General features: G+C 34.7%; 1 protein-coding gene and 1 non-coding gene across 2 annotated transcripts; one reads left to right on the forward strand and one right to left on the reverse strand.

The window, feature by feature from the left end:
• Nucleotides 1–17,613: 17,613 nt before the first annotated feature.
• TRNAR-UCU (transfer RNA arginine (anticodon UCU)) lies at nt 17,614–17,686 on the reverse strand. The gene has a single exon. It is a non-coding gene; the product is annotated as a tRNA-Arg (tRNA).
• A 4,267-nt stretch (nt 17,687–21,953) lies between these two features.
• Nucleotides 21,954–22,583, forward strand: LOC117277785 (transcription factor HEC2-like). The gene has a single exon (XM_033657177.2). The coding sequence runs from the start codon at nt 21,954–21,956 to the stop codon at nt 22,581–22,583; it is 630 nt and encodes a 209-aa protein (XP_033513068.1).
• The last annotated feature ends 1,229 nt before the right edge of the window (nt 22,584–23,812 follow it).

The following is a 23,812-nucleotide window of genomic DNA, read 5'->3' on the forward strand; positions in this document are numbered from 1 at the left end:
GCTCAACTTATGTACGGCCACTTCCGTCGTGATACCTGTCATATCTGCATGCGACCACACAAACTAATCGGCATTAAATTTAAGAAATTCAATAAATCCATACCTGAGCTCGGGGTGTAGTCTTGTCCCCAAGTAGAATTTCCTCTCCAAGAACTTTTCAAATAACGCGACTTGCTCAAGCTCTTCCGCTGTGGACTTCATTGCGTCCATCTCTTCTGGTACCTAGAAATACCTTGGCACCTGATAAGATTCTGATGCCTCTTCCCCCTGGTCGACTTCATTTGATTCAGGATTAGGCGTCGGTTCCTGTAATTGCTATGCATTCTCCTTCCCTTTGCTGCTGGAGACCAAAATCACATTCATCTCCCTTGACGCCGGTTGATCGCCTTTAATCTGCTTAATCCCCTTGGAAGTCAGTAATTTCAGCAACTGATGATACGTTGAAGGCACGGCCTTCATCTCGTGCAACCACGGTCTTCCTAGAATAATGTTGTAACACATATCACCATCCACAACCTCGAAAAGAGTCGTCTTCATCACCCCTTTTGCATTCGTGGGTAGCAGGATTTCTTCTCGGGTTGTCATGCTTGCGAGGCTGAATCCAGGGAGGAGTTTTGTAGCCGGAAAGTTAAAGTGATGTCGTCTTCAGCGACTTCTCGGATTCTCTTGCTGTGGGTTACTGATACCATAATTTTTTTTCCTGCCGAGAAGGTAACTCGATAAATCTCGTTTCCCCTGAAAATCATATTGATCGTCTGGCACGGGGGGTCTTCTCCTGTTTTCGAGGGCTACGCGTTATCATGGTTGCGACCGTAACTATTCTTGGTCCGGTCACTTAAGAATTCCCTGAGATGGACATTTTTCAGTAATGTTGCCACATTTTCACGCAAATGTCGGCAGTCCCCAGTCTGGTAGCCATTCGTCCCGTGGTATTCGCACCACAAATTAGGGTCCAATTGGCTAGAACAGACCTCATTGGATCAGGAAATGTGCTTCTTTAATGTTCCTCATAGCTGAAACCAAATCTACTACACTGACGTTGAAGTTGTATCCTGGTAGCCTGGGATAGGAAGGATCCCGAGAACCAGATGTTTCCTTGTCCTGCAATGATCTATTATTCCGATCGCGATCAGCTCTTCTATCAATAACGAACCTGTCTGTCGATCGAAAACCTTGGTTGCGTCCTTCGACCCGTTCGTAGGGCAAAACCTGCCCCCTCGAAGGCCGTCTATATGAGTCAAAATCGTCTGTCGATTTTTCTTTATTCTTCTCCCGTCCTTTTGCCGATGCCGAAAAGCCAATCTGATCAACTTCAATCCTTATCTTGGACTCGTACCGGTTGTGAACATCCGCCAAAGTCATCACTTGGAACTCGAGCAAGCTTTCCTTCAATTTTCGGAAAGCATCAAAACTTCTCGGATTTAGACCATTGGTTAATGCTTGAGCTGCCTACTCATCCGGAACCGCGAGGAGAAACATTCTTTCTTTTTGGAACATGGTGACGAATTTCCGTAGCAACTCGAACTCTCCTTGTGCAATTCTGAATATGTCGGCCTTTCAAGCCTGCACCTTTCTAGCCCCGACATGGGCCTTAATAAAAGAATCTGCGAGCAGATTCAAAGGAATCTATGGAATACTCGGGCAACAATGAATACCACGTCAAAGCTCCCTTAGTGAGGGTTTCTCCGAGTTTCTTCAGAAAAACAAATTCAATCTCGTGGGGAGCTAAATCATTCCCATTCACCGCCATTGTATAGGTGGTAATATGCTTTTGAGGGTGCGAAGTCCCATCATATTTCGGCACGTGGGGCATTTTAAACTGCTTTGGGATAATTTCTGGTGTCGCGCTTGATTTATACGGCAAATGAGTATACTTCTTTGAGTTTGACCCTTTCAGCACTGGTGGTGCACCCGGAATTTGGTCTTTGCAGGCGTTCACTTCCCTCATAAGCCGTAAGAGTTTGCTTTTGAAGGGATCGTTCTCATTGTTGTGATCGGACCTGCTCCCTCCGGACCTATCGAAGCTAACCTCGCCCCTCGGGGTGTTGTTACCGATCCTCTACGTTATTTGATTCGCGGGAGCACCGGGAGGAACTGGACCTCGTCCATTCGCATTATTGGAAGCACCCGACAACGCGTGCTTTAGTTCCATCATAACCTCATTGGGAGTCGCCTCCCGAACACGTCTTGGGTACCACCTGTTGTACACCGGCGTGGTATCATTTCCCTCATTGCGGGTATCACTGATTGAATCCTCATGCTGAGGTTGGTCTCCTTGGGTCTCAAGATTGTGTGTATTTTTAACACCATTATCTGCTTTTTGTGATTTTGTTTTCTAAGAACAAATAATCAAAACACGTTAGTAAAAGAGGCAAGGATCAACTTAATTAGACGACTATCTTGGCCCCACGGTGGGCGCCAAATTGTTTACCCGTAAAATGGTACAATTGAATTTATACGTGGTTTCTAGACCAACGAATTAATTCGATCCTGAAATAATAAAAGAATTGACGAAATATGTAATAGTTAGCCTTGAGATGAAGATGAAATAGCAGAAACAGTAGTTCCGGGAGCAAGGCTTCTGGGCACAACAATAATGAAATCAAGAAGCAAGAAGGTAAAATTGTATAAAGTTTTGAATAGATTATAGCGTAAGTTTGCTAGAAAATTCGTGTCTTTTACAATAATAGCATAGCTCACTATTTATAACTACATATAGGGAACAAGGTCCTACGATCATTGTCTTTCTTTAATGTCAATTATGAAGGTCATTGAAAAATGTGTAACGATGGGAATGAATGATAAATTCTTTGTAACGGACAGTGTACTAAATGCTGTAGAATATTCTCCATTAAATACCACCGGATGGCAGGCATTTACTGCATCTTTATGAGCGTCATTCTTTCCGATAACAAATGGAACAGTTGTCTTCGGTTTTAGCTATCATCTACCTTCGGCTTCACGTGTCACTCTCTTATGCAATTACTTAGTATAACGTATTTTACCCAATACAGTGATGCGGCTAAAGAAGCTCAATATGTTTCTTATGTTTCTTTTCTGTCTCTTGAAATATTTTTTCGGTTAAAAGAATAGCACAACACTTCAGATGCTATACTATGAATCGTGAATTTTGAAATCCACTAGTTTCTTGATCATTATCAAATTTACCGGAACTTCCTAAAAGACGACTAGACAAGTAGCCGAACGGCCCTAAATTTCGATCAATTGTCATCACATAAAAACGGTTTAAATTCATTTCCATTTCATAAGATTATGGTAAGAATCCTTTCCCTTATATTATGATTAGAAAGGGTCCGTTGATGTCCTACTCCATTCTTAGTTTTCTATTTAACTGCTAACACTGTTTTGATCTTTAGAAATGGAAGAGAAATCAGAATAAACTAAGAAAAGGCCATTGAAGTACTAAAAGTTGTGGCTTGGACTTTTACTCCATTTTCTAAATTTGTTTTGCAAAATATTTTTAATTGAGAAGTACAATAAATTGTTTTGAATATTTTAAATTATCATTCTGTAATTTCAAGGAACATAAACTTTATATAACAATAATAAAAAACTTGACATTAATTTAAAACGTATTTGACTTTTTTATACGCCAATTCTTGAGATTCTTAATACGAACGATGGATGTAATGTTTATTTTAATAGCCCATATTTATTTTCACTCACACAAAATGGCCCTTCGGCCCAAACATATTATATCTAATAGCCCGAAATATTTATTTTGTATATTTTTTGTATAGTGACAGTCTATTTTGTATAGTGGCAGTCTATTTAGTATATATGTTACATAGTGACACTTTATTTTATATATATTTTGTATAATGACAGTCTAGTGTATATAAATTGTATAGTTACAGTCTATTTAATATATTTTTGTATAGTGACAGTCTATTTAGTATATATATTGTATTTGTATATAGAGTGTATCGTGCATCTTGCAATGTATCCATAATATATCATTAATGTATGCCGAACACTTTTGTGTATCCAAAGTATATAAATTGTTCTACAATGTATAAATTTTGTATATATAAAGTGTATCGTGCATTTTACTACGTAGTGATATAGTAAAATGTATATATGAAATATTTTCTAGAATTTAATATTGTGTTAAAAATTACAATGATGATAGTTATTGACAATTTATATCTATTATATAGTATTTATTTGAATGTACATTTACGTTCTTTGTACATAAAGAGGTATTTGATTTAAAGAGTGAAGAACATATTATTGTGTATTAAATAAATAAATAAATAAATAAATAAATAAACCCATGAAACGAAAACCATAACAATAAGGATATATTACTTTGAAGATGACAGACTGCTTTCATTTAGCCAATTAAGAGCCACCAATAACAAAAATTAAAAATAATTTACATAATTTTTTGATAGTTAGAAAAAGTTAGGTACCTAAAATTACATGAAAATTTATTGTTTTCGAATATTAAATACCATAAGCGGTATTTTTGACAATAAGAAAACTGATTTGACATATCATTGGTGGATGATTGGAACGGTTCGATGGCAACAAAATCTACCGCATTTTAACAAACTTAGGCTAGCCATTATAATTTATTTGAGGCTATAAATTATATGGATTAATTCATAGCTAGCGGATGATAATAATTTTCACCGGCCGGCTACAAATAAAATTTGCTCAAGATTCAACTATCTGATATACGCAACTTTCACTATCTTGGTTCAATCAAAGCTTACGCATTCATACTTCAACCCTCTTCCTACTATTTGGATATTTTATATATACCAAAAAAATTTAAATGCAATAAAGCAAGAAGCAAATTAAATTCGGGATAAGCTGAAAAATTAAAACATGGGTTATGAGACATCCATATCATGTTTAAATCTGAGAGTAATTAAGGATAGAGACTTCGCATAAAAACGTGTTTCATAGTGATTTTTATTTTTTTATCATTTATTAAATTAAACATTTCCTTTAACATGTTTTGTTCTTTAAATATCTTGCACGACAACGAAAAACACGTGGCAAATGAAATGCAGTAAATTAAATATTCTTCATCTATGCATTTTACTGTACGTAGACTCGTCAAACTTTTTACCGTAGCTGACGATGCGACTGTATATATACACAGTTAAAAATGATCTCCCGCAAAATAAGCGTGGGAAAACACAGTGGCCATTAAACCCAAACATTAGCCAAAGAAATAAACTTCAGAGGGTGCATGTTAACAGTCATGGAAATGGTGGTCGAAGCTAAAGAGAAGCAAGAATCTAGAAAGAGGAATGAGAGAAGAAGAGAACCAGCTCACTTCATTTTTTCAAAAAACTATGTTCTGTAGAATAGCCTACAATATTTAAAAACCTAAGTGCTTCTAACTCACTAACAGACTTTCACTAACTCCTAACTAATTAACTAACTGTAATTAATATTACAATTAAGCTTAACTGTAGTTAGCTATCACCTTGCCACTTAGCTGCTAGCCAACAGTGCAGCGTGCCTTATTTGAAAGTCCGATTAAAATTAAATTCTAGTCAAAGAGTAGAGTTCATGTATGTTTTGATTCAATATTATTGACAAAATTCTATGCCCCTCTCACCTATCACATGTTAAATAAACATACCTTTTGGGATGGGCCGGGGAGGGTAGATGTGAACACATACTAAAAAACCAAAAACACAAGTGAACTGGTGGGAAGATGCATGGAAACCCCTGAAATTATTGGTTCAAATTTTCAGGGTTCTTTTGCATTTCTGGGTTCAAATATATTGTACTTTTGCAATCTTGGGTTGAAATTTTATTTTTGTATTCTCTGTGTAAAGATTAGTGCATTCAGTTGAACACATTAAATGTATATCTGCCCCTGCTATTGGAAGTTGCACGTACTTCCTCCATCTCAAAAAAGTTTGACTCTTATATTCGCATTACAAAAGTGGTTTTCACACGTATAATTTGATTTAAATTCAAAAGTCGGTTAAATTAACTCTGATAAGCAAAAGGTGCAAAACAAACTGGCATGGGGGTGTAGTTTGCAGTACTTATTATGTCACCATGGGTGCAAATTATAGTTGAAGAATTTTAAGAAATCTTTATCGAATTTACACTGAAATTAGAAACATTGACTCTTAAAAAATATCTGTTTGCCATCAATCCCTATTCTTTCTGAAATGGAGAAACTATATTTAGCTCATAGATAACAACATTAGTTGAAATTCACTCAAAACTAAACCATCATCACACCGTCACATGCACGTCGCTGCCTAACCAAATCGAACACCCCCCCCCCCACCCCACATACAGGCTCCCATAGCAATAACATATTTTGGTTCAGGCATTTGCTCAAATAATCTCACTAAAGAGGGGGCCATTTTCATTATTACTGTTCCGCCTGTTAAAATTAGATCTGATTGTCTAGGACTCGATCTTGGTACTAGTCCATAACGATCAAAGTCGAAGCGTGAGCCTATTAGTGAAGCAAATTCAATGAAGCAACAACTGGTACCATAGAGAAGCGGCCATAAACTCGAGAGTCTTGACCAATTTGAAAGATCATTTAATGTAGTTGAAATAACTGAATTTTGAGCTGTTCAATTAAGTAAAGGAAACTGAATGGAATTCATAGCTGTCTCAATCTTATTTTTTCCGTTTTTCTTTTTATTGTCTGAATATTCATGAGCTAAGACAATTCCAATGCCTCCCACCCCCACCCACACAAAAGCTATAACTAATATTTTAGGGTTTAATGATTTATTATAAATTTTGGTGCGACAAAAAAAAAAATCCTACGATGTACATACACCAAAAAAGGTCTATTCGCCGAATGTAAGATTGTGCTAGTCTGCTAGAGGTCCTCATGTTGAAGTCACATGGACTGGGATCATTGTTTTGATGGTGTTTCCTATAGAAAATCAAATCGTTCTCGAAGATTTTGTAGAGATAAATAAATCTTTAGAAAAGTTGATGTTGATTTTATCTAGATTGTGCTAGATTAGATTGACACTCTAAAGCCATCGGCCAATAAGGTACGAATATAATAAAAGATCAATTTGAGATCACTTTCAGTGCAATGGTTCATTGAATATATTGACCACCCCTTTTCAATATGATACGAGTTAATTTTAGTTTAACTCTTAAGACAAATCTGGAAGGGTCAACGTCAACGAAAAAAAAGCATTTATACATGTGCGATTCTCTAGCAATTTCAACGGACACTTCGTTATTAGAACATTTAAAGAGCGATACCATAAGCAATTTGATAATTGCATCTCTATCTCTCTATTATCCTAACTTTTAATTTTCAATAGTTATATCTATTTTTTTTAAATGATAGTCGAATCAAATTACGTGATACTTGATTAAGACTTTTAAGTGCATTCTTTTGGCGTCCTGATAATTGTTTGTCACATATAATATCTGAATATTTAAATTTTATCTCTAGAAAATAAACAACTAGATTGCTTTTCACAGTAAAATTGAAAAGGTTCACATAGCATCTTTTTCCTAGTAGAATCAAACGGGGTTTGTCTTTTCATGATTAAATTATCTTGAAGAAACATTTTTGTTTTAATCCTCTTGTTTTGGGGATCACAAATTTAGTGGTCTGTTGCAGCCAAAACGCACACGTAAGTATATACGGTCGTCAAATAATAAAGTGACTAAAAGTCGGATGTCGAACCAACGAGGACTTGTGATTAACTATTAACTAAATTAGACTATCCTAATTATCTAAATAAGAATTAAATTTAAAAATATTTGATTCTAAACTAATTAAATAAAAAAATATAAATAATGAATTTTGAACAGAGAAAGAGCAGATTTTTATGATATCAATGTAATGAAAACGATCTAGGGTTATGGACTATCTAACAATCCTATTGTATTCTTCAATCGAATTGACCGACTAATTTATCTAGCTTATTGGTTGACAGGGTTAATATTGCTCATAAGAATCTGTCGAGTTCTTACTCGCCTATTCAAGCTAACCTAACGCCTATATGTCTATGGATTAGAATCAACAAGAACACATTTATAATTCCTGTAAATCAACCAAGCAAGGAAATTAGGTATATGTCTATCCTAACCACGAATCCGTTCCCCGATGCCCAAGTTCAAGAACTTGCTCTACTCAATCCTATATGCAATCTAGAATTCTCACTTTCGAGTTCAATTCTAGATTCATAGATAGTATTCAATTAGTGATCAAGCAATTAAATAATTAAGCGCAAGATTGAATAAATAAACCAATATGATAAATCAAGAAGGCAAAATCAATATCCGAATAACAATAGTCATGAAAGAACCACAACCCTAGAACGTGAAGTTTAGCTCCACATAGACATGGTAAACAAACAACAAATCATACAAAGAAACATAAAAATTACTAAGTTTGGTAAGAGAAAGATGAAACTTGATGAATTTCGGCCTCCACGACGGCTTTGTGCTTTTGTTTTTCTCTCAAAACGTCCTCCTCTTTTTAAAATAGGTTTAGGTTGGCTTTTATATGAGTTGGGGGCATCTTGGGGTCAAAATAACCGAGTCCCGGTTGAAATAGAACATGTTCACGTTTTTTCGCATCCAGGGCAGCGTGGGGCGCTGGCCCTGGCGCTCAAATATTTTAGCTGCTGTAAATTGCGCCACAGCCAGCGCCCCACGCTGGCTGTGGTCCTCAAATTTCACTTTTTGCCTTTTTGTCCTGATTTCGCACCAATTCGCGCCCTTTCATTCCAAATTGCATCCGAATGATCCCTACACATAGAAATACCAAAATTTAGCACAAATAATCATATTAAACATCTCAAATCGTCGAGACATGAGCAAAATGTGAGGCGGTATATATCAAAATATGCATACATTAAGCCGATTATCAACACCCCACACTTAGACTCTTGCTCGTCCTCGAGCAATGGAACTATATTAGCACCCCTAAAACGTACTTAGCACTATGAAAGAGGACCTCACAATTAACTCAATCAAACACCCTACCTTTTGACTATGATCGATGTCGGCAATTAAGCATGAACACACAAATTTCATATTCTTCCCATTTTTAAATAGCCTAAGTATACTCAATGTTTTTCAGCCAACTCAATCAACTCAAGCAAATATGTCATTGAACATAAATTAAGGACATCACACAATTGAACAACATTCACTCACTCTCACAAAGAATTCATATGCATCCCGTGGTCGTACCATAAGCTTGTCCGTAGTGTGCATCTCTACTAATCTAAGCTAGCTAAATCTAGGATCAATTAGGACTTTAAGGTTGTAATGTAGGCTAAGGGACGGGTAGGATACATTTAGGAATAGTGACTAACCCTCCTAAGCACTTTAATACACTACACTCACAATTCAAGCGCAATTGCTTCGCAACCCATTCACTTGTCATACACTATAACTAACATAGCTCTCTTTTCCATCAAACACCTCTATGGTTTCACTAGCACGAGTGAGAAGGATTAGGAGGTATGTCTTTCTACATTATTTGAACTTTTGTTTGCTCTTTCTTGCAATTTTTTTTTTTTTTTTAACACACTCCATACATTGAAGTTCATAAACTAGTGACCTTTATTCACAATTTTAGTGCACCTTAAGGGCCCTTCCATGGTTCCACTCGAAAGCCACTTCCCAATCTCTCACCTTACTTCTTCTAGCGACTAAGTGCCTTATGAGGTAAAGGTTCAACAATCTCACATTAAGAACAAAGTAGGAGTACGGATTGTAATGTGGGTGCCAAGAAAATAGTCTATAGGCTCAAAGGGGATAGCAATGGGAAAATTCTATTTGTCAGTGACAAACACCTTTATGGTCAAGCAAGAAACGCCTATGTCATCTCCTAGACTAGCACAACTTAATGATTTCGCGTTGATTAACACACAGGGCAAGTTCTAGACTACACAAGATAGCACAGGATATCAACAATACTTACACACACATGGCACTTAACTTACTCAAGACGGATTTGTGTGACTCTCAGGTCAAACAAGCATATCAAGTTGAGAATTGTTTAAGCAACACTGCAATAGGTGGCATACATGTCAATCAACTGAGAAAAAGGCATCAAAGAGTAGGCTACTTAATTTACTTGGGCATTACAATTCAAATCATATATGCAGGAAGACAGAGCGCATGCCCTAACTTAACTTGTCAATACCAAACATGTCAACGGGTCCCTCAGAGCAATCTTGGTTTTCTCCCTTATCCTACTCCTAAAAAAAAATTAAACTAAATTTTCCGGTTCGAGCTACACCCTTGGAAAAGAACCGATGTCGAAAGAAAAACCAAGGGACACTACCTAACTACCTAAAAAAATAAAAGAAAATATTTTTGGTATTTTTAATCTGACTTTAATCCCTCAAGACAATTGTCCAACAGATCCATCGTCGGAAAAAGTCCAAAAAAAATCATTTTTTCTCAATTTTTTCTGTTTTTTTTTATTATCTTTTTTTAATTACTACTACTACTACTATACTACACCATTAATTCTACTAACTATGCTATTAAACATAAAAAAACTAGCTAACAATAAAAAGATAAGAAACTAACAATATACTAATATAATACTATAGAAAGAATAGAGAATCTTCCACCCCACACTTAAAAGAGTGCAGTATCCTCAATGCACAAATAAAGTAAAAATAACAATGGTGGACAATAAACTCCCCGAAAGACCAAAGGCCGAAGCAATAGCAGCTCATGGAGTACTCAGACTTCTCTCATGGATGGTCCTTTGTGTGGGTACCTCACACTAGTTCCAACCATCTGGCTCGCTTTTGCACGCTTCCAGTGACTTTTCTTCCTATGCTCATAATCCTACAAAACAAAACAACACTACAAAAATAATAAAATAAACAAAAATAAATAAAGCAGTAAAGCTGGGTTGCCTCCCAACAAATGCCTAATTTAATATAGCGGCACGACGTGAACCGCTTTTTGTCTCCACCTCGAACTTATGAATTGAACCCTAAACATGGCATCCAGTCTACGGCTATGCTCTAGTGGTGGGGCTACAACGATAACCAGGCCAAGTAATAAATTTTTCACTTTACACTTCTCGGCCTTTAGATGAGGAATATAATTTTTGCTTTTTGGCACAACAAATTCAAGAATATAGGCACTATTGTCCTCACCCTTTGACCCCCTCATTGGCTCAGATAGCTCGATTACTATCTTATTATCTAAACACAATGTGGAAAAATGATTGGAATGAGGTCTAATGCGCCTTAACTCATGAAATATACTATTATTTACATCCCCATATATACACACACTCAAGTCTCCCAAAGTAATGTTATCTATTTCCTCATCTGACTCTAGAGCATTCTTCTCAACATTGGCATCCTCAAGAAAAATATGGTCTAATGATTGGTATTCTCGTTTTAGCTCCTCAATTTGGTCTAGAAGATTTTTTCAGCTTCACATAACTCATCATTAAATTGTTGGCCATTACACGCATCAACCTTTTCATTCAAATTTGCATCCAAGTTATGCACAGCCAAGCCAAAATTATCAATTTTATGTGCAAGATCATCTCTCTCCTTAGACCAATCATTCACCAACATTGTCAGAAGACAAACGTCGTTCCGCATATTCCCTTAATCGAGAATATTCGCCCCAATACCAACCCTTACTCCCATATTCAAATTCAGATTTTCAAGAGTTCAAGTCATGACAAGCCCAAAATGACGGGCCATATAAGTCTTCCGTCAACCAAGAGTCTTCATCAATAACTTTACCTCGATATATTTCATCCCTAGATGTCATGGTGAAAGAACTAGAAACACACTAAGAGAAAAATCAAATAGTTATAAAAATAAAATATTTACAAAAGGAGAAGGGAAAAAAAAAACTTGTAAAGATAAAAGTAAAAGCCTAATGGAGAAGTATAGTTAATTTCTAAGTCTCCGAAAACGGCGCCAAATACTTGTTGCAGCCAAACGCACGCACAAGTATACGCGGTCGTCAAGTAATAAAGTGACTAAAAGTCGGATGTCGAACCCACGAGGACTTGTGATTAACTATTAACTAAATTAGACTATCCTAATTATCTAAATAAGAATTAAACCTAAAAATATTTGATTCTAAACTAATTAAATAAAAAAATATAAATAATGAACTTTGAACAGAGAAAGAGCAGATTTTTATGATATCAATATAATGAAAACGATCTAGGGTTATGGGCTATCTAACAATCCTATTGTATTCTTCAATTGAACTGAACGACTAATTTATCTAGCTTATTCGTTGACAGGGTTAATATTGCACATAAGAATCTGTCGAGTTCTTACTCACCTATTCAAGCTAACCTAACGTCTATATGTCTATGGAGTTAGAATCAACAAGAACGCATTTATAATTTATATAAATCAACCAAGCAAGGCAATTAGGTATATATGTCTATCCTAACCACGAATCCGTTCCCCGATGTCCGAGTTCAAGAATTTGCTCTACTCAATCCTATATGCAATCTAGAATTCCCACTTTCGAGTTCAATTCTAGATTCGTAGATAGTATTCAATTGGTGATCAAGCAATTAAATAATTAAGCGTAAGATTGAATAAATAAACCAATATGATAAATCAAGAAGGCAAAATCAATATCCGAATAACAATAGTCATGAAAGAACCACAACCCTAGAACGTGAAGTTTAGCTCCACATAGACATGGTAGCCAAACAACAAATCATACAAAGAAACATAAAAATTATTAAGTTTGGTGAGAGAAAGATGGAACTTGATGAATTTCGGCCTTCACAACGGCTTTGTGCTTGTGTTTTTTCTCTCAAAACGTCCTCCTCTTTTTAAAATAGGTTTAGGTTGGCTTTTATATGAGTTGGGGGCGTCTTGGGGTCGAATAACTGAGTCCCGGTCGAAATAGAACATGTTCACATTTTTTAGCGTCTAGGGCAGCGTGGGGCGCTGGCCCTGGTGCTCAAATATTTTAGCTGCTGTAAATTGCGCCACAGCCAGCGCCCTACGCTGACTGTGGCCCTCAAATTTCACTTTTTGCCTTTTTGTCCCGATTTCACTCCAATTCGCGCCCTTTCGTCCCAAATTGCATCCGAATGATCCCTACACATAGAAATACCAAAATTTAGCACAAATAATCATATTAAACATCTCAAATCATCGAGACATGAGCAAAATGTGAGGCGGTATATATCGAAATATGCATACATTAAGCCGATTATTATGGTCTAAATTCGCGAATACAATAAAATAATTAAAACTCCCACCGTCCAAGTTTACTTGTCCACTATTGATTTAACACAACTCTCAAGAAAGACTAAATAACATGTTAAATTTACTATATCACTCATATTTATTATATGTGTGGGGAAATAAATTGAAAATAAATAGTACTACTGAATAAGAAGGATAAAATAGGTATAAAATGATAAATAATCCATTGATTTTTCAAATTGAACCAGTAAAAGTAAACATTTATTTTTGGTACAATAATAAGTAAACTTGGGTAGATGAAGTATTCTATAAAAATGTCTACTCGTTGCACTGTCTTGAGTTTTCCCTCGGAAGTTGTACTAACTATTATTATTGTGAAAATAGTACGGGCTAACCAGTTTTTGGATTGGTAATTGAAAAATAGCTAGCGTTTGCAAAGTCATTGAAAAATAGTCACTATTTTGCTGCAACACGGAAAGTTCCAGCATAATATATTGGAGATTGGTGCACTTGTGTATGAACGGAACTCCAATACACGGAAAGTTCCAGCATAATATACTGAAGATTGGAGCACTTGTGTATCAACTTCCAGCATATTATGTTAGACTAGTATATTATGATGGACAAGTATATTATACCGGAACTCGAGTATATTATGTTGGAATTCTAGTATATTATGCTGGAACTCCAGTATATTATGTTGGGATATTTTTCGTATTTTGAACAGTATTTTCGTTTAAATTTATCTTTACATGAAAAATGGCTAAATTTCGATTACTTTTGAAATTATGACTATTTTTCAATTATCATTTGTAAATCTAGTATTTTTTTAATTTGTAGGGCTAATATCTACCCAGACCTTACAGCTCAGGGCTCGACTTCAAATTCGTTTGATCCACTGCTGTCCTCATGGACCTGCTCATTAATATGGTATGATTGGGCTTTTAAATTAAGCTTTTTGTAATGGGTCAGATTTGAGAGTTTTGAGTCTGGATTAGCTATTAGGACTTTGAAATAAATGAGAAAGGTAATTGTTAAATTCCCTTTTAACAATGGACAAGTACACAAACAATCATTCTTCGGACTGATATTTAGGGATTAGCCAGTACGTATTTGAAAACTTTACATAACTGTCACAGTTTAAAAGGAAATATAATTAATTCTTAGCATGAAATCCAATATTACAGTTGTGGCAGGAAAATATTTATATTTGTAGCAAATAGTTCCATTAAAATAAGAATATTAATTATTAATCCATAAACATAAGCAATTTGAATGAAAAGTCAATAATCCTTTGTACAAAAATCATGCCTTTTTTTTTCTCTTTATCTATTAGTTTTCCTTCTTTTTATTCATCTTCTTAATTTTGTTTTATGCAAAAGCCAATATATTTTCTAAATTTGTTCCATTCGTTTTCTTTTTAATTATCTTTCTTAATTTTTTCTTTTCCTTCTTTCTTCCTTTCTTAGTATAAAGATCTTTATTCGATAATAATATGCGTTAATATATACAAAACGTATATAAAAAAAATATACATTGAATTAACACATGTAAAATATACATAAAATATACATAAAAAATAAATCTTCAATTAAGATGACACTTAGACATGTAAAATATACATAAAAATATATATTTTAAATTTAATTAAGATGGCATATAAATATACAAAAAATATATAAAAAGTACATCCTGAATTATAATGGAACTTGACATAAAAAAATATATTCGAAATATACATTAAAAATACATCTTAAAATAAGATGGCACTTCACAAAAAAATATACAAAAATTATATACATAAAAATATATTTTGAATTAAAGTGATACTTGATATACAAAGTATAAAAGACGTATAAATCAATACATCTTGAATTTAGGTGGCATTCGCATATGCATCAGATTTTCAAAAATGAAGTGAAGAAGATGAATGTTGGAAAGGGAGAATGGAGATGGACAAAAAAGTACTTCCCGTGATTAGTGAGTCAGTTAACTTATTAAATATTGAACTTAATTTTTATAATACGCTAATAATGAAAAAAAAAGTGTTGTTTATGGAATAAACAATAAATGATGCTATTTTTTTAAAATGATAGTTAAAAAAGGATCAAGCGTGTAAAAAAACTCTACTTATTTTGAACTAAAAATATTAATTTTGTGTCCCGAAAAATCAAACTGAAAAACAAAAATTTAAGATATGTTAGACTAATTCCAAAATAGTAGCCATTTAGAGTAGCAACATGGTGTCATTTCTACCTTAACAATGGGTGCAAACTCCATTCAATCAATTTAAGCGTCTTTTTGGGTAGCCCAATTTTGAAGGTCCCTTTGGCGACCTGTGCATTATTTTGCCATTCGTCTTCTTTCAATTCTATCATCTTACTCTTGTACTGAAAACTACTGCATTATAATTCTTCATCTTCACTCGGTGTCCTCACGCTATTGGAAATATATTCGATGCATATTTTCTTGTTTTATGCAACTGCTTTAACAAAGATCTATTAACATAAACTTGATGTTGAATTTCCTACTTGTTGCTTTTTGTTATAAATAAATCTACAAGAACAAAAATGAAGACAATTGGCATGAGTTAAGTGGAATGCTTTAAGTTTTAACTGTGTGTTATGACTTATGAGATATAAAGATGGAAGTAGTTGGGATATTGAATTTTGCATCATAATGTGTAAGTAGGCTTGTAATGAATACAGAGCCGCGCAGGTGTTAAATGCAGTTCTAGTGGTTAGGTAGAGGTGCAATTCTCAGGATTGGTATTCACTAAAGTTTGCCAACAAACACTTATAATTACCCTTCTTCCACTTTCTCTTCTTTTGACTGGAGTATACCAAACACCAGTATCAAAGAAGTTGCAATTGTTATGCTACAGTGCTACGCGAGCAGATAATTAGTTATGGATTCAAGTTATATACACTTACAACGTAATGAACTACTTTTTTCACAATCAGTGATTGATCTGGTATATCATGTCCGCAATTACATTCTAAATGGCTTGGCAGAATATGCTACTTCAGAGTCAAACCATATATAAATATGTGTGTAATAAACAGGGAGATCACTATCAGCCCACCACAATTTCCCAAACATGCTTTGTATCCAGACAGAACACACATTAATTTGATGCAGAAAATTAGACAGCTTCATATCTTGCTAAATAAAGTAATTACTCGATTGATCTAGCTAGCCTAAATAAGCAGAGCGTACATAACAGTAAAAGCTCCCAGACGCACAAACTAAAGTCAACAGGTACATGTAAATGAACAAAAAAAAAAGCAACCATCAAGAAATGAACCCACTGCCCCCAACACAATGCTAGAAAATGGGCATGGAATGGATCACAAACTATAAGCAGAAAGAGAAGGTAATTGTTCATCTACGACAACGAGTGATAGCAGAGCAACCTCTAGTGTAAGGGTGAGCTGGACCATGAGCACTGAAACAGTGGTGAGTGTAGTATGACCTACCAGAGCGCGGCGGGCAAGGTATTCTGTTGGCGGACAACGCCCCATACGAAATGTAGTACTTGAAAGTCTTGTGCCAGAACAGGGATCGCCGGTTTTCTGTTCCAAATTCGCCTTCGTATAAAGACATGGACATTGGCAACTCAAAATCCTCATTTACCATCTCTAACCCATGTTCGTTCGCTTCTGCTCCGATGATAATTGCATTCTTGCTGATTGTGAACAATACAATGAAGAAAAGCAGGAATAGTTTTGGAGACTCCATGGTATATTCTGGTTTTTTGGTTGTTCTGGGCTCTTTTGTGATTGGGAATAAAGATAGAGAAATGTGGTGTGGTGCTTAGAGGGGTGGTGGGGGTCCCTTTTTCTCTACCTTAATTAAGGCCTGTATGTTTTGGTAAGGGTGCACCTACTGTTACCTCTTTCCATTAATTCTCCCCGAAACGGGGATGGTGCGTGTGTCTTAATGTTAGTAGTAGATGTACAGTATCTAACTTTTATATTCCAGTTTCCACCAGTGGCTTAAGTTTAAAACGTACATTAAAAAGATCTTCTTGATTAAATTATCAAAAGAAAAGAAACTTTATTTCATTGTTTCTCAATATTTATAAGACTGGGTTTTCCCGATTCTGTAAAGGCAAAAGTGCTCCTATGGATCTTACTCTATTGTAGTTGTTCAGATAGAATTAGACAATATTTTAGCTGCTTTAGTATCATAAAGGATTGTTGTAACTTTAATAAAATTTGGTCGATTTAAATGGTAGCAATTTTTAGATTTGCAAAAATGTGCTTACTCCGAGAATCGCAGGTTCTAGCTCCATTGCCTGGCTAATAAACACGATAAGATGAAGTGTGTTTTCTTTTCTTGTTTGTTCCGCAACAGAGGAGGATCCCAGTCATCAAATACTGGTCCCACCCACCAAAATAAAAGTAATATAAAAATAAAAAAAATACACGCCCAGTGGGACTCGAACCCACAATCGCTTGATTAGAAGTCAAGCGCCTTATCCATTAGGCCATGGGCGCTCTTGGTTGACAACTCTAATAAAATAGTATATCAAACTTCCGGAATCATATAGGGTAAATGAAGATTAGTATAACATTTCATAATGCTAATATTTGTTTAAGATTAATACTCCCTCTATACCAATTTATGTGACACTTTTTATTTTTCGAGATTTTTAATTTCTTAATTTTGACCATGCATTTGGATATATTTTTTTAGTTTTTCAAAATAAAATTTATATATTTGGATCTACGTAAAAAAAAAAATATATATACTCATATAATCCACTAGTGAGATTTGAGAAATATAAAAAAATTACAGTAAAAAAATAATTCATTTGAAACTTACTTATCTTACTTGGGCTGTATAGACAACTGCGTTGAAAGAGAGGAAATTCATGTGGGCAATATAACCAGTCCCAAGTATTGGCAGATCCTCGTCTCAATAGTGGTTTTGCCTTTAACAATTTATATTATGGAAAACTTTTAAAATCATACACTACTAGTTATAACTAAATCAATACTTCACAAAGGATCAGAGTGCTACCTGTGCTCGCTAATTTAAAACGACTCCGCACTTGGAGCTTCACATATACTCCTATAATTACTTAATCCATTGACCCTGAAGAAGTTTACTGTAATAAAGGTTCCTTAAAAAATCACTTGCAACTAAAGCTAAACTTAACAGTTCTTTCGCCTTGTCGGAATATACCGCACTTAAACCCAACAGTTTGGGACATGTAGTGACTAATGATTTGTAAAGGTGTCTTATTTTTTATCTTTTAATTTTCGAAAATTTTGTAAAGGTGAGTTAATTCATTGTCGGTTTAGAGGGATCGTGACCCTCCGCAAACTCTTGTGCTTTTTAATACTAATATCTTCTATCACGCGACAGTGATATCCAACAAATTTGATATCATATTGTTGTAGCACCTTCGAATCTTGTAGGCTAATCACATTCAGATGAGATCCTATCTTTAACATTTTCCTGATCATTATTCCTTTTTTCTTTTTTAAACGAAAATTTATATAATCAACCTCAACTTGCTAATATTTGAAGCATGATATTGAAGCCTGCGCGTTCTTCACATTGAATCAGTTGTTTACATGTTATTACAACATTGCTTTTGGATCGAAAAAATAAATGAAAGAGTAAGCTATCTGGTAACCACTTGCAGAACAATACTTTAGTTTTGTATATATTATCTAACAAATGCTGATGAAAAACATTTAAATCTTTAGAAGATACGTCCTACCCAGTACAATTATTTGGAATATAAAGACGTTCTTCTATGACAAAAGATTAGGGTGGTAGGGCAGGGCTGATTATGTAATTTGTTGGAGTGTACAAAAGAAATAGTAAAATACTATAACCAAGAACAATGGGTTGGACTTTTTAAATTTCCAACTAGACCTTAACAGAACGGCTTAATGGTCAAGCAAGTAAAGCAGTGGCTTAGGGCCCTATTTGTGGGGCTCCAAATTTTTCTAACAGTTATTGGATTATTCAATTTTTTTTAAAGAATATTGAATATTTATAAAAAAAAAATACAAGTTTTAAGGAAAGGGGTCCGTTGCAGAACAATTAGAAAACGAATATATTTTTGGGATCCACTCATTATTTGCGTGTGAACATCTCACAATCTTGCCTCATTTATGCGCCATCATTATTATAAATGGACCTATATTTTTTTAATCTCTTTTTATCTTTCTCTGCCAAAAGTCTATTAACTTTTAATGTTATAGTGTTCCTTTAGCCTTCTCTACATTCTAATCTCATTGAGTCACTATCACAAAATAAAAGAACAAAAACACAAGTACCATCTTTTTTATTTGTTCTCAAATTTTTTGGCGTTACATCAAGAATATTGAAGTAGCAAAAGTTTATCAAGTTATGTATTTGTTGAATCAGGTTTGATTGTTCTATATCTTATTATTTGCATCTATTTTTTAATTTTTTTGATATATTTTCTTTGTAAGTATAGATTGTCTTTTTAGTTACTTATTAGAGTTTTAATATGTCAACTAGAAAATAGAAATTCGAGTTTTAATAAACAAATTATTAATAATTTCGCATTTCAAAAAGCTAACAAAATAAATTTCAAATAAAATTATGAGTTTTTTTCTATAACAAAAATCTTAGGGCCCCTCATTGAAGTTTTGTTTTAGGCCACAAATATTATTGAGCCGCCCCGGACCTTATGAGGAAAATTTAGTTGCTTTCTGACATGTTGATGAAATAATTGACTGCCATATTAGGATTTATGATGTTGCAGAGGTCATGTTGATAGAATTATTTACCCTAAAATATAAACTATTGCTGAATCCAAACCAAAGTGCGCAGGCCCCATTCTGATTACCTTACTGCTATCTCTGTATTCATTCTTTGAGTATTTCTTTTGGTGAGATCTAAGCAATCTCAGCGGATCTATATTTACAAGTTATATTTTTTCATTCTAGCTAATGGAAACTTACAATTTTAATGGGGCTAATTTTGTGTTTAACCAACATGCTTTAGAATGATATACTTTCGATCGTTTTGTCTTCTAATAAAGGTTATGTAATATTAAGTGAACAAGGGAAACGTGTTTTGTGAGTTTAGGAACGGGTTTTATATTTAAACTACTTCAATAATTTTGTGTTTCAAATGTGTATAAATAAATTTAGAATCCAGTATTAACACTTGAACTCGTCGTTCTAAAATTCAGAAATCATAACGTTGAAATTCTGGCTCTGCATACAATGGGCACAAGTGACAACATATCCTTGTACAGAAGTTTTGAAGGAAGTCCCAATTAAAATTAGCATGTTAGGCAGATTAACAAGGTCTATAAGATCTTTCCAACTAAATGCAATAAGATTTAAGTTATATATACTGATAGTTCTAACGAATTTTTAAATTATTAGTATAATTTAATCAGTTATAGTATATTGCAAATCATTTATCATAGGTTAAATGTTTCTTAAAGAGAGTTATATGCATTTACCATAGAACTCCAACTCAATATAAGATTTGTATTTTAAAGAAAATTATAGTATTGCCTGAGCATATTAGTAACTGAAGCAGAGTATGCTTTGGGTAATTAATCATTTGGAACACTAAACGACCACAGTACAAACATTGCTTCTTGTGGTGCGCCAACAAGCAGAATATTTCAGAAGAGCCGTAACTTGTAAGCTGAGTTTGGACTTTGGACCTGCAATTTCATAACGTAACTAAAAATAGTCAGACCATCTGCTAGTTACAAGGCAGTTAAATTTCCCAGTTCATTTATAAGGTGGTTCAAAACTAGTCATTTTCTAAACTTGAGGAGCAGAGGGTCAGTCCAAATGTGCAAGTAAACTTCCTAAATCGGAATCGAGATGCGTGCCATTTAAGCATCATTGCAGAAACCCAATTGCAGCAACCATCCTCCTGTCTCTGAAACTCAATGCCTCAATGTAGAAATTAGAAAAATAAAAATAGGCAACTTTACAGGTAAGTTGTTCATTCTTTGCTACCCTACTTCTGAAACCAGACTTGTTATCCTTCTGACAGATGTCATGTGTTGTGGGGTTACCCTTCGAGTTTTTTCAAGTTAATTTTTCTAAAGGCAAAGCTAGAGTTTTTCATCCCTAGGACCATACCTGGTTTTAACTCTTAGTGATGGCTGCATTTTTTTGGTTCATGCACCTTAACTCTACCGCATTCCCCTGATCTGACTTCTCCTTTTAATATTTACACAATCATATCCTGTTAAAGTTTAGTGCTCATATTTATAAGCTAATAGTGTAAGAGAAAATAAGTGAAATTAGTAACATGGCGCTACAACAGGTGAAACTGCACTACATAATTGTTTACATTGTTTGTGTTTTTAAGTTAAATCTGTCATGTTAATCTTGGCTGCATTTACGGAGTTCTCTTCCTTATTTCATCTTGACACTAAGCACAAACTTATGAAATTATCATCAAGTGGAAATGCTACTTATGTACTTCAGGCTTATACTATAAAGAAAATAAAATACTATAGTGGTCTATATCATTGCGTATTCTTTGGAATATAGTAAGGATTTAGCGAATATAAAAACACAGGAGCAGGTCGCAACTTGTCATATATATATATATATATATATATATATATATATATATGCATATATCACTGACAATTCCATGCTGTGCTCAAAGGAGCTAGCACTTTTATTTGTGATATATCCCCTGAATCTTTTAAGGCCATCTTCTCACTCAAATATTTGCTCTTCATTCAATTCCCATATATTTCTATCTCCCATATTCTCTCCCTTACATATCATGAATTTACAGGATATTGCTCAGTCCCTAGAACTTGGATTCTCTAGCAGCAACATTGAAATGATACCCTTACAACCACCAGTTCATAAGTACTCTAATTATCTAACGACTTCTCCTCCCTCTAATTTCTCATTCATGGGCAATCCTATTGAAGAACCAAATATCCCAATTCTTTCATCCATTGATGAAATTATTGCATCTGCTCATAGTAGTGGAAATGAGTATTCATGTTTACAAAACAGAAATTCTATGGAGGCAATGAGGGAGATGATTTTTCGTATGGCGATGATGCAACCGATTCACATTGACCCTCAATCAGTGAAGCCACCAAAAAGAAAGAATGTCAAGATATCAAAGGATCCACAGAGTGTAGCGGCGAGGCATCGGAGGGAACGAATAAGTGAAAGGATTAGGATTTTACAAAGACTTGTCCCAGGAGGCACAAAAATGGACACAGCTTCTATGTTGGATGAGGCTGTCCACTATGTTAAGTTTCTAAAGAAGCAACTTCATTCCTTAGAGCAAGCAGCGGTTAATAATAGGCCTAATATGGTTGCTGGATTTTCATCAACGTTCTCGCCAGTGCCAATGAATTATAATTCAAGCTCTAGTGCGCAAATGCTAAGTTAAACTAAAGGAAATAACCAGAGGGACGGAAATGCAAGATTTAGAGTCAATGAGTTCAGAATGAGTATGATCTTATTATATGTATACATTTTAAATCTTTTTTTTTTCCATATGTATACATAGTTTGAGCCGAAAGTGCCTCTCAAATAACATAACTATGTGGCGTAGGAAACATTTAGGTCATGATCAAGCTAATGATTTTTTTTTTTTTTTTGGAAAAGATTTGGCTAAATGGTGTGTTACTTTCGCTTCTCTCTGATCAAGCTAGTCTTAGGTTTCTCTTTGCTTTGTAATTCCAGTCCTGCACTTGTCAACGCGTAGATCAATTGAACTTTTGGGATTTCCACTATTGAGTATATCAATTGAACTTTTGTCAACGCGTTAGAGTTCACGTGACAAAGTTGCTACTTTGTCTGGTAAACTTTCTTCGCTTTACTTTTATTGCTAACACAACGATATGATTTTGATTTACAGTTTCTTAACTGATTTGCCCCATAAGGTGAAAAATTCAAGCAATTATATTTTGGCACTTGGCACCAGGTGCTAAAGATCTTTAAACGACAAGTTTACTAATTCATTTTTCATAAATCATGTGATGGTATGTGCATAGCTCAAAATTTACCTCTAAAATGCTTAAGCCATGATGGCGTTAGCGAGACATTCACAGGTCGCCATGTGTCGAAGTGGTTCAAAGAACAATGAAGGTTGCGGTCGAAGAGTCAGCGAGGATTAAGGTCGAGGAGTCATCAAAGATCGAGGTCGAGGTCGAACACCCTTGACAGAGTTACAACGACTAGTTTCAAGATAGGACATTAAAAAGAATATTCTAGTAAATATTTTCTCCACTTGTACAATTAGGGTTTCTAGGAACATGCTCCCTATAAATAGAAAGAGACACGTAGGGGATACAAGATATTCATTCGTAAAGAACACATTGACTTTGCAAGAGAGAATTTGGTCTTATCGTGTATATACAAAAACAACCTTTTTACCAAGATTCTTGTCTAGCATCTCCAGATCCAAGAACAACTCAAATGTTCAAAGGCTTATCAATCATTCATCATTGTTAGAAAGAATATCCACTTATCTCATCCCTTTTTGGGCGACTCACACGTACCTAACTGTCATTTATTGTTATTTATTACTATTTAATGTCATATTTCATCTTTTTGGATGATTGAATATCCTTATCTTTGCTCGCATTTACTACCATCCAGACAAGATATATTAAT

The sequence above is a fragment of the Nicotiana tomentosiformis genome, chromosome 2, assembly GCF_000390325.3.
Source record: "Nicotiana tomentosiformis chromosome 2, ASM39032v3, whole genome shotgun sequence".
NCBI classification, from domain to species: domain Eukaryota; kingdom Viridiplantae; phylum Streptophyta; class Magnoliopsida; order Solanales; family Solanaceae; genus Nicotiana; species Nicotiana tomentosiformis.